The 15,733-nt window shown below is 47.2% G+C and overlaps 1 protein-coding gene across 3 annotated transcripts in view; it reads left to right on the forward strand.

Annotated features, from left to right (window-relative positions):
• The first annotated feature begins 4,400 nt into the window (after nucleotides 1-4,400).
• Nucleotides 4,401-15,733, forward strand: part of CHFR (checkpoint with forkhead and ring finger domains) — a 28,395-nt gene continuing 17,062 nt past the window's right edge. Inside the window, exons 1-6 of one of the 3 annotated variants that reach the window (XM_058531120.1) lie at nucleotides 4,401-4,498; nucleotides 4,648-4,791; nucleotides 9,266-9,365; nucleotides 11,878-11,987; nucleotides 12,846-12,905; nucleotides 13,060-13,266. In XM_058531120.1, the coding sequence (XP_058387103.1) occupies nucleotides 4,659-4,791; nucleotides 9,266-9,365; nucleotides 11,878-11,987; nucleotides 12,846-12,905; nucleotides 13,060-13,266 (610 nt within the window). In that variant the 5' untranslated portion in view covers nucleotides 4,401-4,498; nucleotides 4,648-4,658. Of the gene's footprint in view, nucleotides 4,499-4,647; nucleotides 4,792-9,265; nucleotides 9,366-11,877; nucleotides 11,988-12,845; nucleotides 12,906-13,059; nucleotides 13,267-15,733 lie in introns of those variants that run through there. The other 2 variants (XM_058531121.1, XM_058531122.1) reach the window with 2 other exon arrangements.

Here is a 15,733-nt window from a genome sequence, read left to right on the forward strand (position 1 = left end):
GTGGGGACTGCTGTAGGACTGGGCAACCCTGGAGTTTCTAACTTTCAAGTTTGTCCACATGGGGCCTCCGGCAATTCTCCACTGCAGTTTAAGTTTTACTGTCCTGGTGCGGGCTCCAGCAGTGGCTTCTGCTCCAGTAGGTTCTGATTCCCTGTATTTGTTTCGACAATTTGGGGGGCTAGGCGTTTGCCCTGTGACCTCAGTTATCTGATGAATCTAAGAAGAGTTGTTGATTTCCAGTTGATTTTCTTCAGCTTTTTCTTGTTGTGAGGATGGGAGTGATACCTTCAAGCTACTTACATGTTGGACCAGAATCTGGAAGTCAATTTTCTGGTTTTTATAGGATGCGGCTGGGCATGACAAATCTGGCAGCAGGTCAGATTGCCAGCTGCAGCTGTTGAATGGGAGCAGTGCTGGCTGAGGGGGACAAAGCATGTATTAGCTGTCCCATTTACCTCCCTGTACCTTCCAGGGTCTAAGGCTCGCCCTGCTCCAAATTGCCACAATTGTTGCTTTCTCTTCACTGCTACAGAATCAGTGTGTCCTCTTTCAGGAGTTATAAGGTAATCTTTTCAACAACTAACTCAAATTCACACCCAGACTTTTCATCTGGAAGGTGTGGATTGTGCCAAATGCATTTTTACAAAAATTCACTATGTCTCCCACTTTGGCCTATGTGGGCCACTGTAGGGGAAATCAGCAAGCAGTATACTTAACCAAGTGATTATTATTCTCATGCTTCGAGACCATGTCACTTCAACAAGAAAATTCAGGTGAATGAACTAGAGTTTACTATTTTCATCCTTTGGGATTCTTTTTGGACAGCCACCTGGAGGGGATTACAATCAGGCTGGTCTGATGTTGCTTGTAGGTGAAACATGGAAGCATCGTGCCCAGGAATGGTCAGAGTGGAAACCTAAATTGTTAAAATATGTCTATATAATCTCACATATCTCCCTACCACTCCTTCTTGAACATTATCCAGGAAGCATGCAAGAGGAGATGATCCCTTTTTGGGGAGAGCAGAGTTTAGTAACTATATGGTAGGCAGAATAGTGGCCTCCAGATATGTCCACTGCCTATTCTCTGGAACCTGTGAATATGTTGCTTTATACGGCAAAAGTGACTTTTCATATATTTATTTTATTTTATTTTCATTTATTTATTTATTTTTTTGTGAGGAAGATTAGCCCTGAGCTAACATCCGATGCCAATCCTCCTCTTTTGGCTGAGGAAGACTGGCCCTGGGCTAACATCCGTACCCATCTTCCTCTACTTTATATGAGACGCCACCACAGCATGGCTTGACAAGTGGTGCATTGGTGCGTGCCCGGGATCCTAACCTGCGAACCCCAGGCCGCCGCAGAGGAGCACGCACATTTAACCACTTGCGCCACCGGGCTGGCCCCTCATATGTTATTAAATTATGAATCTTTAGATAGAAAGATTACCCTGGATTTTCCAGGTGGGCACAATTTACTTACAAGCGTCCTTATAAATGAAAGATATAGGCACAAGAGTCAGAAACAGAGATGTAGCATGGTGAGAAAGACTCACTTGGCCACTGCTGCCTTCGAAGATGGAGGAAGCAGCCATGAGCTAAAGAATGCTAGAAAAGACAAAGAGATTCTCCCTTAGATCCTTCAGAAGGAACGCATTCTGCCAACACCTTGATTTTAGCCCAGTGAGAATCATTTTGGACTTCTAACCTTCAAATTATTAGATAACAAATTTGTGTTGTTTTAAGCCACTAAATTTCTGGTAATCAGTTACAGCAGTAATGGGAAATTAATATAGTAACCAAACAACCCAACTCAGGTGAGTAGAATGGGAAATGATGAGGGATCTTGGCAGATCCCTGGACTACCTTGACTATAAGTCATTGTTGTATAGACTTTGTAACAAAAGATGCACCACTGTCAGATGGCAGATGGTCCAGACACACAAAAACATGACAGAGTTTAGTTTAGTTGCAACTACCAAATCAGTGTGTCCAGAGTTGGCTGATCAGATGAAATAACAACAGCCTATCCTGAAAAAGTATCAACAGTGGTGAGACATTACTGGTAGCCCTGAGAAGGCGTCAAAGGAGCAATATAGTCCGTTTTCCAGGAGCAGGGAGGTCAATGCCCCAACAAATGTGTCCTCTGTTAACACAAAACCAATGAGCCAACTTTTGGCAGGAGTCACAAGTCTCCTCCAATGGAACAAGGTATAAGGTTTGCCACCTGGCAAGCTCCCTGCTAGCTTCTACGTCAGAAACATAGAATCCTTTCCTTCTCCCAGTCTATGATAGAGGAGACATTGGAATTTCCAGTGTGATGACTGTTGCAGGTGGCAATTGGTGATCTGGGAGGGGTAGGCTTGATAGCTTAATTCTGTTTGCTTTCATCAAAGAACCATGGGCATCTACATGACTGACCTAGACAGTCCGATAGGCAGCCACAATTGTTTTTATATTCTGTAGCTCCAAAGAGTAATGTCTTTAATCTGCCAGTCAGTATTCTTCAAAGTGACAGACGGGACAGCTAGACCATTGGCAACAATTCAAGGGTTAAAAACATCAAGGTGTCAGCCAGAGCTATGAGAATGGCTTTCAGTTCTGTCCACTGAGTGAGTATGTGTGTTTTCATATCTGCACAGCTGGAGAGCTACTGCGGCCTTCTGGACACCAAGACGAAACCATGAGCCAATCAGGCCCAGACTTTAAGGGACTCTCTGTCAATCAAGGGCCCTACTGAGCCAGTGGATTTGCCTCAGGTGACAGGGAGGGACAGAGAGGATCAAGTTTCAACCAGGGAGTAGTTGCCAGTTCTTCACGTAAATCCGAGCTGCTGCTGGGGCTAGACCAGCTGTGTTCTTTTTTAAAGATTTTATTTATTTATTTTCCCCCCAAAGCCCCAACAGATAGCTGTATGCCATAGCTGCACATCCTTTTAGTTGCTGTATGTGGGACGCCGCCTCAGTATGGCTGGAGAAGCAGTGTGTTGGTGCGCCCCCAGACCGGAACCCCGGCTGCCAGCAGCGGAGCACGCGCACTTAACGGCTAAGCCACCGGGCTGGCCCAAGCTGTGTTCTTGAATATACTATTTCCATCCGAACAAAAACGCCTGATTAGCGAGGCACATAGCGTCTCCAACACCCAGAATCCAATAAGGTGCTGTGATTTGCTTTTCTTCCATCTAAACCAAATTTCTTCAGAGGAATTTTAAATTCTGTCTTTCCTACGTCCTGAACCTGAGACTCACAGGAGAGATGCACTTTACTAAAGCTAAGTCGACAGGTGTCTTTCCCGGCGGTAAAGAAGCCTGTCACCCAAGAAGCCTGGGGCTGTTCCTCTGGCTCAGCTTCATCCCAGTTCATCCCAGAAGGGTCTGCCTCCTATGGACTGATGCAGGCAAGCAAAGAGCAAGCCCAGAGACCTCAATTCGCCCCAAAATAATACTGAGTAACAGTCACGGAAAGAACGTTTACATTTTTTATTTAAATAAAAAAAGGGTATAAATGAACAACGGTAAATAGTACAAATGATGTAAAATTTAAACTACATAAAGGAGTATATAGTGAAAGACGTCTCCCTCACTCCCTTGACTTCTAGTCCCTCTTCCCAAGACACTCACCGATAGTTCCTGTTTTCAGACTTATTTTTATGAGGCTATGAATATACTAGTTCTTTTCACACAAACGGGTGCCCATTCCCATTTTTAGAACCCCCTCGCCGCCGGGTCGGCGCCGACCCCTGGCCGCCCCTCGGAGCGCAGGCCGCCTCGCGCGTCTCACCGGCGCGTGTCCAGACACGTGCCCCGCCACGCCCAGCAGGGACCCCCCCAGGGCGTCCCTCTTTGGCGCGCACACGGGGATGCCGCAGGATTCCCGCCGGGATTGCTGAGTCAAAGGAAACGTGCGTCTAGAACGGAGACGCGGCACACGCCCCCCGGAGGTGACGCGCCCCACACTCCGGCCACTGACAGCGGAGCGGCCCCACTCGCCGGAGCTCTCCAGGGCGTCATCACACGTTCCGATCTTCGCCCCCCGACGTGTGGAATTACGAAAGTTTCGATGTGCATTTATCTCGTCTATGTAAGGCGGACAGCCGCCTCGCACACCGAAACGCCATCTGCACTTCCAACGCGGCTTTGAGAATTTGCTTCGGTGCCCAACCCACAAATTACTCGGTCCCTTTTGCCCCGACTTAACATGGCGCCGACCACAGCTACTTCCGAGATCCGCGAAGACGAAGTCATCCCGACCAGCACCAAAGATGGCGTGTAGACCCGCATCCTCCCGTCTGCGCACGCTCCGCTGGCCCCCACGCTCCCACTCTCGATGGCCGCTCCTGGTTCCGCTCTAGCCGCCGCACTCGGTGGGCGCCACCGCCAGCCAATCGCAGGGCGCGGACGCCGCTGCCCCGCCCCACGCATCAGCTGAGGGATCCGCGATGTCTGTTGACAGCGGCGGCGGCGGCGCGGCCGGTTCCGGGTTTGGCGCGGGGTAGGGGGTAAGCGGGCGGCGGGAGGCCTGAGGCGTGCGGCCCGGCCCGCGGCGGCGTGGCGTGGGCGCCCAGGCCGGAGGGCTGCGGGGAGGGGCGGCCGGCCCGGCCTCTTTTTCTGCGGCCCGAGCCTCACCGACGTTTCCGGGTTTTGTCAGATGTGAATCCGATGGAGCGGCCGGGGGAAGGCGAGCAGCCGCCGCAGCAGCAGCCCTGGGGAAGGCTCCTCCGCCTGGGCGCCGAGGAGGGCGAGCCGCACGTCCTCCTGAGGAAACGCGAGTGGACCATCGGGCGGAGGAGAGGTGCGGGGCGGGGCCCGGGGCCCGGGGATGGGGACATGGGCCAGGGGGCGGGGACTGAGGCTGGGGACGTGGGCCGGGGTCTGGGGGGCGGGGACCGGGGATGTGAGACGGGGGGCGAGGACTGGGGCTGGGGGACCTGGGCCGGGGGCTGGGGGGTGGGGGTCGGGGACCCGGGGTGAGGGGCGTGGGGCGTGGACCAGGGATGGGGACCTGGGACTGGGGCTGGGGAGCCGGGATCGGGGACCCAGGAGGGGGGACGTGGGACGGGGAACGGGAGCTGGGCGAGACGGGGCCCGCCAGGCTGAGGGAGGCCCCTGGGCAGGGCGCGCTGTGCTATCCAGTTTTTCCAGTAGAGTGGGCTCTCATGTAAGAGTTGCCATTTATTCACTTATTGGTTTGTCGGGTCAGTTCTGAGTGCTTCATGGAAATTATTTAATCCTCATTACAACTTTATGCACTAGGTGTATTAATTTATTCCCTGGAATGCAGTCTTCTCAAGTTCATTACTACACAGAGCATCTTTTCTGACCTCAATGGAATGAAATTAGAAAACAATAACAAGGAACACTGGAAAATTCAAAGATATGTGGAGATTAAATAACACATTTAAACAACCAATGAGTTGAGGAAATCACAAGGGAAATTAAAAAATACCTTGAGGGCTGGCCCTGATGACCTAGTGGTTGAAGTTGGGAAAGTTCTGCTTCTGCAGCCCTGATGGTTCCCCAGGGGGAACCACACCATCCATTTTTCAGTTGCCATGGTGTGGTGGCAGCTCACACAGAACTAGAAGGACCTACAACTAGAATATGCAACCATGTACTGGGACCTTGGGGAGGAAAAAAAAATTAAAAGAAAATGCTTTGAGATAAATGAAAATGTAGTCTACCAGAGCTTATGGGATGCAGTTAAAGCAGTGCTCAAAGGAAAATTTATAGCTGTAGACAGCTACATTAAAAAGATCTCAAGTCTCAGCTCTTAGAATAGAGCCACTCAAATATTTGTTGATTTAGTGAACCTGGGATGCTAAAGACTCAACAAAGTCACACCACTAGTGAGACAAAGTACTCTTACCCTCCACGCTTACTGCCTCTGAACTCCTAAGTGACCATTTGGTACTTTGACCTCATAGCTTTCCTGCAGGGAGAGAAATGCACTGGTCAGACCAACAAAAATATTTACTTTATCTGGAAATTAATAAATAATCTTTATGACTTTATACTTAAAAAAAGAGAGAATGAGAAAGATTACTGTTCTAAAGCAAATGTTCTTTGGTTTCATTTTACCCTTTAGGATGTGCCTGCAGCTGTTTTTGTTTTGGGAGGGTTTTTTTTTGGCAGTCTTGAATCCCAAAATCAAGTTAAATTTATTTACTTATTTATTTTGGTGAGGAACATTGGCCCTGAGCTAACATCTGTGCCCCTCTTTCTCTATTGTGTGTGTGGGACGCCGCCACAGCATAGTTTGATGAGCAGTGCGTAGGTCTGCGCCTGGGATCTGAACCTGCGCACCCTGGGCCACCAAAGCGGAGCACACAAACTTAACAACTATGCCACTGGGCTGGTCCCAATTTTTTTTTTTTTTTTACAACTTTGAAATTATTTGCATAGCATTAGAAACTTTTGAAAAATGCATTAATTGTCTTTAATTGATGTAATAGGAAGTTTGGTGAAGGGGAGAATCCCTGGAGACAGACTGCCTGTGTTTCCAACCCACCACCACCACATAACTTGCCTTGGGCTAATAACTTTTCTTTTTGTGCCTTTGTATCTACTTTATAGAGTCACTGTGAAGATTAAATGAGATCCTAGGTGTGAAGTGCTTAGAAGGAGCCTGGCTTAGAGTTAGCACTTAATGTTAGCCATTGTTATTATAACACAATATTGTAACATTGTTTGACATTAATACAAGGAGCAAAAAACATGTTGTTGAGTTAATCTACTTAATAGTTGTTGTTTCGGTGAATGTATTAACTTTTCCAGTAAAACATAAAGGTTGCTATATTAGTCTGCTCAGGCTGCCATAACAAAATACCACAGACCAGGAAGCTTAAACAACAGAAATTTATTTCTCACAGTTGTGGAGTCTGGGAAGTCCAAGATCAAGGTGCCAGTTGATTTGTTTCCTGGTGAGAGCCCTCTTCCTAGATTGCAGACAGCTGCCTTCTTGCTGTGTCCTCACATGCTGGGCAGAGAGAGCTTTGGTGTCTCTTCCTCTTGTAAGGGCACCAGCCGTATCAGAATAAGGCCCCATCTTAATGATCTCATTTAACCTTTGTCACCTCCTCACAGGCCCTATGTCCATATACAGTCACATTAGGGGTTAGGGCTTTAACGTATAAATTTTGGTGGGACATAAACATTCCAGAAGAGTTGTAGAACTTGATTATATTTATTTTAAAATGATTACACGCCTACTACATACAAGGCATTGTTTTGAGGAAAAGGATCACCAAGCTGACATGTGGGAAGGGAGATAAGGGCCTCACTTTCCCAAAGAGGTCCCCAGTCTAGGGGAGTGGCAGAAATGTGTACCAACCATGTGAGAGATGCAACCAACTGAATGACAAGCAGGGCAAATGCCAAGAATAGAACTTTAGAGCCAGCCCTGACGGCCTCGTGGTTAAAGTTCAGCACCCTCCGCTTTGGAGGCCCAGGTTTGGTTCCTGGGCGCAGAACCATACCCCTTGTCTGTCAGTAGCCATGCTGTGGCAGCAGCTCACATAGAAGAACCAGAAGAACTTAGAACTATACACAACTGTGTACTGGGGCTTTGCGGGGGAGAAAAGGAAGGGAAAAAAAAGGAAGATCGGCAACAGATGTTAGCTTAGGGTGAATCTTCCCCTGCAAAGAAAAAAAAGAATAGAACTTCAGCACAAAGTATTAAGTTCCAAATTGGAATGCTGATGTTCTGGTGTGAAGAAGCCTGTTAAAAACCCACAACAGTGACATGATGACTAGCGCTGGGTTTAGGGCTGCGAGGAGACTGTCCTGGTGTTTATGCTGTGTACTGGGACGATGTCGAGCGCAGATGAAATTCGACTTGGATAAACGTAACAAAGCACTTCTCAGAATGTAGAGTGTTTGTGCCAATAAGACTTCTAATACTTGAGGTTCATGGAGGTGTAGTTCACGTGTGGTAAAGTTCACCCCTTCCAGGTGTTCAGTGAGTTTTGAGAAATGGGACCACCGCTCCAGTTAAGATGTAGAACATTCCCATCATCCCAGAAAGTTCCCTGCTGGCCCTTTGGAGCCAGTCCTCTCCCCTCAGCCCTGGCTCCTGGCAACCACTGATCTGATTTCCATCCCTATAGTTCTGCCTTTTCCAGAATGTCATCTACGTGGGCTCACAGTATTCCACCAGGCTTTTGTGTCTGGCTTCTTTCCTTTGGCATAATGCTTTTTTTTTTTGGTGAGAAAGATTGGCCCTGAGCTAACATCCATTGCCAATCTTCCTCTTTTTGCTTGAGGAAGATTGTCCCTGAGCTAATATCTGTGCCAATCTTTCTCTATTTTTGTATGTGGAACACCACCACAGCATGGCTTGATGAGCGGTGTGTAGGTCTGCACTTGGGATCCAAACCATCGAACCCCGGGCTGCTGAAGCAGAGTGCGAAAACCTAACCACTATGCCACTGGGCTGGCCCCTCCCTTGGCGTAATGCTTTTGAAATTCATCCTTGCTGTTGTGTGTATCAGTAGTGGTCCATTGTTTGGATGTACAGTTTTTTAATTCACCACCAGTTGATGGACACTTGTATTGCTTCCCACTTTTGGTTATTAAGAAAAAGCTGCTATAAACCTTAGTAGCTACAGTATAAACCTACTGTAAAAGATTAGTGATGAGATATTAAAAAGCTCCTGAAAGCTTTTATTCTTTTGATTTAAGGAGAGAAAAAAGTTTTTAGAATTTGTCTCTTTGTATTTAATGTGGAGAGAATGGTTGTATTCAGCTATAGGTGCATCCCCCTTCTGTTTTAAATTTTCTTAAACATGTGCATATGCCTATGATAATTTGCTCAGTTGTATTTTCTGTGACTCTCTGTCATGGCTTCAATTTTGTGATGACTTATGAAACCTTAGAGAAGAAATTAAGGACTGAGTTAAGATACTGAAGGATTACTTAACAAAGCCCCTTAGTTTTTTTAAAGTTCTATAATTATCAGGCTAGCTGCATATGTGTGCATATTGTAAAACTGACACCAAGAAGCTGTTGATGTGTAGCTGGAGGTGTTGATGGGGTATCCTCTAGGTCATGGGGAGACAGAAAGTTTCAAGACACAGTCTCTGTCCCTTTGCTTTGGATTAAAACTTAAATGCTTTTTAAAAAACTTCTTTGTACTTTGATTAAATGTTGTCTCCTTATGTTTGTGCAACGTGGGTCCCGATTTCCAGTCACATGCTTTGGTTGAGCAGAGGGCGGTACTGTGCGTGATACCCACAGTTGTATCCAGCGTGTCCCCCTCTCTGTTTTAGGTTGTGACCTTTCTTTCCCCGGCAATAAACTGGTCTCTGGAGATCACTGTAAGATTATAGTGGATGAGAAATCTGGGCAGGTGTCGCTGGAAGATACCAGGTAAGCTCTTTCTGAACTTCTTTTCTGTCCTCTTGTAGCGTCAGGAACCTGACTTGAAGCCAGTTACTGTGCAGGAGAAGCAAGGGCTCATTTTCTATACCACAGTGGTTTGCTAGGTTCTCAAGGTATTAGGAAATGTATCTTCTGGTTTCAGGATGGGATACTCAGTGACCTTTTGGTGTCTATGACCCTTCCTGAATGTATTCAAATTAAAGCAAAATATCTCAGAAATAAGACTTAAAAGGCAGTAATAAATTTTTGGTTCTTACAAATCTATTCATGTTAGACTTCTTTCCCCCAAATCAAAAAATCTTTTTTTTTTTTCTTAATTCTTACACAACATAAGTAACACATAAAAGTGAAAAGGTTTCCAAAATCCCACTCACCCATTAAAAATACATACATGTTTATTTTGCATTAATGAGGTTATACGATGTATACTGTTGTTGTATCTGCCATTCTCACTCATGTTTATGGAGTGCTTGACCTGTCAGTACGTCTAGATCTGTCATGTCTTTTTCATTATTATTATATAATAACTTATTTGTCAGCTCCTTTACTGATGGAAATTTATCATTTTGGCTTTTTCTTATTATAAATGACACTGCAGTGACTCTCCTCCAATACTCTTTGCATTCATCTCTGATCATTTTCTTGGAATAAATTTGTAGGAAGGAACGCTGGGTCCGAATGTGCCTATGTTAAACCTGGTACAGGTGGCAGGTGGCCTTCCAGCAGTATGTTGAGAGCGTGCCTTTCCCACCAAGTGATTTTTTTTATTTTTGTAAAGGTCAGGCGCTATGAGATTCTTAGGTAACTAGCATTTTTAAGGACAGAAGACTAGGAATTAGGTTTTGTTAGGAAGAACAGATACTCCTTTCTCTCTTCTAATAGGTAGCAGACCGAGTTCTTTATTTCTCAGCATGGTGGACACTAACAGTGCTGGTTCTAGAGCCATCCTCCTGCATCAGGTCCCGGCTTTCCCACACTGGCTTGATGGTGGTATTAGCTTCCTGTGGCTGTTGTAACAAATTACCACAAATTTAGTGGCTTAAAACAACACAAATCTATGATCTTATGGTTCTGGAGGTCCAAAGTCCAACTCAGGTCTCACTGGACTAAAATCAAGGCGTCTGCAGGGCTGGCTCCTTCTGGCGGCTCTAAGAAAGAATCCCTTCCCTGCCTTTTCCAGCTTCTAGAAGCTGCTGCATTCCTTGGCTGCGGGGGCTGGAGGGAAGGGGGTGTTGCAGGCGGAAGGAACCGCAGGTGCAGAGGCCCAGAGGCGTGAGCAGGCCCTGCGTGGTCAGAGTGAGTGGTGATTGCCAAGCTGGGCAGGAGACTGGAGCAGGAAGGCCCCGGTGTCCACTCTGGGGAGTTTGGACTTGAGCCTGAGAGCAGTGAGAAGTCATCAGAGGGGTGTAAGCAGAAGAGTGAAGTCAGACTTTCAGTTTGGAAGAGCATGAGGATGGGCTGGGAGGAGAAGCCTGGCAGCAGAGGCCCGGCAGTATCGTGGCAGTGCTGCAGCTCTTGTGAGTGAAGCTTTACTGGGACGCGGCCACGGCCCTGCAGTTCCGCAGTCTGCGGCTGCCTTCACGCAGCAGTGGCAGAGCTGAGTAATTGGGACGGAGCCTGCATGACTGCCCAGCCTGAACTGGGCCCTTTGTAGAAAACTAAAGCAGTGAAGTGTGCTCAGAGGTAAAAGTAAAGCCCCTTCACCACGGCTGTAAAGGCTCACCTCAGGAGTAAAGCTGTCAGGGTCAGGCGCGTGGTTTATGTGCCTGATGCCCCGTTGGTTTGCCGAGTTGCTGAGTTGTGTTTTTGTCCTACACACAGTTCCCTTGTCTGAGCTGTGCTCCTCGTCCACCCCTGCGGTTCTATCATGTCTCCACCCAGGAGGCACTCTTCAGGGAAGCGCTTCCCGTCCCCCCTGACTCAGGCTCCTGTCTGTCCCCGCCGCACTCTGCATCTCTCCCACCGCAACGTGGTCCCTGTCCTACGGCAGTGACCTCCCAACTGCGGGGACCACGCCATCTTCAGTCAGTACCCCAGCATTTATTTGCTTCTGCCCAGAAGCGTCTCATAGGAGGGATCAGTGCTCATTTGAGGAATAAACTGACCTGAGTCGTGACTGCTGGAGGGAGGGCTAGATTTGTGGACAGAGAAGCACAGAAGTAGGAGAGAAGCTGGAAACCAAAGCACGGTGTTGCTGTTGGAAGTGCGAGGGTCCCCCAGGAGTCAGATGGAGGAAAACGTGGCATTGGAACACAGAGATGTTAAAACACTTGGCGAGACTACTGAGCTGTCAGTAAGGGGTAGTCGGCGAGCTTTTCTCATGAGAGTTGTAAGGTAGCATTTGCATGTGTGTCTCGTTAGATGTTGACATCATGCCTGTGAGTATTTTATCATTTTCAAAGTGTAATATTGAATTGCTTTCCTAGTGGTGGTAGAAAAAGACGTTTTTAACTCTAAGTTATTTTGAGTAGGATAAATTTCATTTTTCTTCTCTTTACAGCACCAATGGAACAGTAATTAACAAGCTGAAGGTTGTTAAGAAGCAGACGTGCCCTTTACAGACCGGGGATGTCATCTACTTGGTGTACAGGAAGAATGAGCCAGAACACAGTGAGAAAGAGGGACGCTTGCTGGGGTGGACACACAGGTGGTGTTGGGTGGGGAGTCCTGCCACAGCTGGGTGGCATTGTGGAAAGAGTGCCTGTAGGAAAGTCACTGTCAGCTACATTCCTTTGTTGTTTATAAAGCTTCTGAGTGTGAGTGGTGTCTGTTGAGGAATGGCAGTGTTCTCTTTGCAGTCTGAGCCCCAGGCAGGCTTCAGAAATACCATGTGGTCATGAGCCGTGAATCTCAGAATGGCAGCCAAGGAGACATGAGTGGGGATGGGTTAGGTCACATAGCTGGAGTCTGAGTTGTGGGGATTGAGACCTATTCTAGGGCACTGGAGGCCACTGATGGTTCTGCTTTTGGAGACGTTAAGGAGACAGCAAAGGTTAGACTGGATACCATTAGGGCTTTTCCAGATGCACGTATCTGTGTTTGTGGAAGAAGGAGAGTCTTACGAAGGCCACCCCCGCAATAGGAAGAAGGGGCAAATATTCCCAAGGTTGTCTTAGGCATAGTCAAAGCCAGCCCCTGGCCACATAGAGCCATCTTCCGTTTGCTCCTTCTGGTAGTCCAAAACGATAAGCAAGGCGGAGATCTGTCACTCAGTCATCGCTTTGCTTGCCCTCCATCTGCCTCCTGGCTCCAGACGTTTTCTCCTGAAGCTTATTTATTTTAAATTTGGTTACGATGTTTGGATCACTGGTTTTAAAATCCGTTAAACTGGTGAATGTTGTTACTAGCTGATAAAAGAGTCAACAGGGACAAAGTGACTGTGGAGTGACTGGAGGGAACAGAGGAGAAAAATGAGTTCTTGCTGGTACGTGGGCCGACACTGCACTGAGATGGTTAATTTCCTTTTAGATGTGGCGTACCTCTACGAATCTTTAAATGAGAAGCAAAGCATAACACAGGACTCCCTTGGTAAGTGAGATTGTAGCAAAGGAGTGGGTGCGTATGAAGGGCTGTCGATTCTTATGAGGAGAGCTTCTAGATCTGCTGCAGCGTCTTGCCTGAAGCAGCGGTGCTCCTCCTGAGCCCTGAGTGTGCGCTCCTTCTGCTCCTTTTGTGCTCACAGAAGCTAATAAAGAAAATGTGTTCCACATGACCAAAGATACCTCAGGGGCAGGGCAAGGCGACGATCCCCAGGTCCTGCCGTCGCCCACCACTCAGGCGTGCTTTGAGGAACCACAGCCATCGACGTCCATGTCAGCCCTCTTCCCCACGGCCTCTACCTCTTCCACAGAGCCCACCTCCGCAGGGCGAGCGCCTCCCTCCGTCTCCGGTGAGATGGGGATCTCGGGTGGGAGCTGCGTTTACTCAGCCTGACCTGTATTGTCACAGAAACAAATAAGCCACTAAGGAATTCAGAGGTGGCATCGGCTCTCAACAGTAGTAAATATTATCTTCGTGTTCCATCCCCAAGAGAAATGCTGAAGGTGGGAGACCATAGTTCTGTGGTATTTTTTATAGTTTTATTGGGATGTAATTCATATACCATAGAAATCACCCAGTTAAAGTGTACACTGCAGTGGTTTTTACTATCTTCACAGTGTTATGCAGCCGTCACCACTATCTAATTCCAGGACGTTTTCATCATCCCAAAGGAGACCCCATACCCACTAGCAGTTGCTCCCCATCCGCTTCCCCTGGCAACCACTAATCTGCTTTCTGTGTCTATGGATGTGTCTGTTCTGGACATTTCATATAAATGGAATCATACACTATGTGGCCTTTTGTGTCTGGCTTCTTTTACTCAGCACTATGTTTTCAAGACTCATCCAGAGTAGCATATTATTTAAAACCAGTTTTACGTATACTGGTCCTTACAGTGTGAATTCTTTACCTTCCTCCCTGGTCACCAGAAGAAATTCAGACCATCTCAGTGCAGTGTGATGTGAAGGTTTCCCTGTAGGTGTTGTTACAACGTAGAATATATGTGTACCTATGTTTCCTAAATTGGATCACGCTATACATGTTAATTTTTTTAGTTTACTTTCTTAGCTAATCTCCTGATTTTTCTTCCAGATTATCTTTAGAATTACCTTTGCAAGTTTAAAAGAAAGTGTTTTTGAGATTTTGATTTGGGGAGAATTGACATTTTTATAATACCCAAGAAAATGGTATTTTCCCTGTTTATTGAGCTCTTTGATGTTCCTCAGTGAAGTTTTATAGTCTTCTTCATCTAGTTTTGGGATGATTCTTATTTATCCCTAGAACGCTTGCTTGCTCATTCTTACATTGTGGAGCACTCTACAGATTTTTCATGGACAGAAGACCCTCTTAAGTCTCAGTGAGGGAGTGTCTGGATGTGAGTCACAGAAAACCTGGCTCCCAGAACCAAGTCCGGACATACGCAGCCCAGCACGGCTCATCAGCTCGGGATGTCACCAGACACTTTCTGTCCCTCGCGTGTTGCCTCTTTGTCCTCTTGCTTTTCATCTTGTGGTTGCAATATGGCTGCCAGGGCTCTAGCCATCACAACCACATTCAAAAGCAGGAACCAGGGGAGCCTCTGTGAAAAGGCCCGTTGTTTCAAGTGGCTCTCTCGACTGCTCAGCAGCAGCAAAGAAAGCTCGTCCAGAAGATTTCTGGAGAAATCCATCCCATTAGCCAATCTGGCTGCTCTGCTACAAAATAGTCCTTCTTTTTACATCTCTTCTGGTGGGGTTTGGGGAAGGAGAGGCAGGAAACGCAGGACTCAGTGATTGGAGGTCTTCTCCCACGTTCTTGCACCTGTTTCCATTTTTGTGGAGTTGGTTTTTTGCTTGCCAGTACTGTTGCTCTTGCTAGCACAGGCAGCTCCACCTCCTGTTGTTGTCCTCCTCATGGCTTTGTCATACCCCACCTTTCCTTGTCCAGAGGCCGCCCTGCCCAGCCTAACTCCTCTGCAGCAGCACGCTCCAAGCACATACTTCACTCTTTTCCCAGATCTGTGACCCCCCCACCGTCTGAAGAACACCTTTCGGGTGTGTGGTTGTGACTTTTCAGGGCTTCTTAAAGGCTCATCAGCCATGCTTAGCAGAAAAAACTGTGGACCAAGAGTGCCTTGTGAGTCTCGCCCAGCACCTCGGAGAGAAGAGAGGCCGTGTATACTAAACCAGTGATAAAAAGAGGTCCAGTGGCCTGTCTCCTGGTAATCCCTAAACTAATCCCAGTTACTCAGAGGCCTTTTGATTTATCTCTGTTTTAGTGTCATTACCTCAAATTCTTGAGTGAAAGAAAAGGCAGTCATGCTATCAAAATGAAAACATGCCAGATATGGGAAAACTCCCCGGATGGTGGAAGTTCTACAGGTTCTAGAGGCCCACGTGCCCTTCACAATATCACCTGCGTTCCTTAACGCGCAGAGGCACGCACAGCTGGGGTGGCTGCTGCTCCCCTGCTGGTCCCACACCCTGAAGGCTCACCCCACGTAGTGGCAGCCCTGAGAAAAGTGTTCAGTGTACTTGAGCGTGGCCCCAGAGTGTGTCAAGTACAAGCACAGGTAAGATGGAAAGTTACGGGCATTTGGGATTGAGCGCAAATCTCCAGCCAGACCAAATGTGCCTCGTCTCCAGTCCCAAGCTGAGTGATTTGTGGTTATTATAACTCTTCAGAAATGAAGCACAAAACAGCTCTGGCCTATAAAGAGGAGCTACTTCAGCAATAGAATTTTTTTCTATTCTCTTTGTATGTATAGCACAGTGTACAGTATTAGTGATCAGGTTTTGATAATTTTTTGATAATGTTTTAATTTCTTTAAAAGGACA

Source organism: Diceros bicornis, chromosome 35, assembly GCF_020826845.1.
Source record: "Diceros bicornis minor isolate mBicDic1 chromosome 35, mDicBic1.mat.cur, whole genome shotgun sequence".
NCBI lineage: Eukaryota > Metazoa > Chordata > Mammalia > Perissodactyla > Rhinocerotidae > Diceros > Diceros bicornis.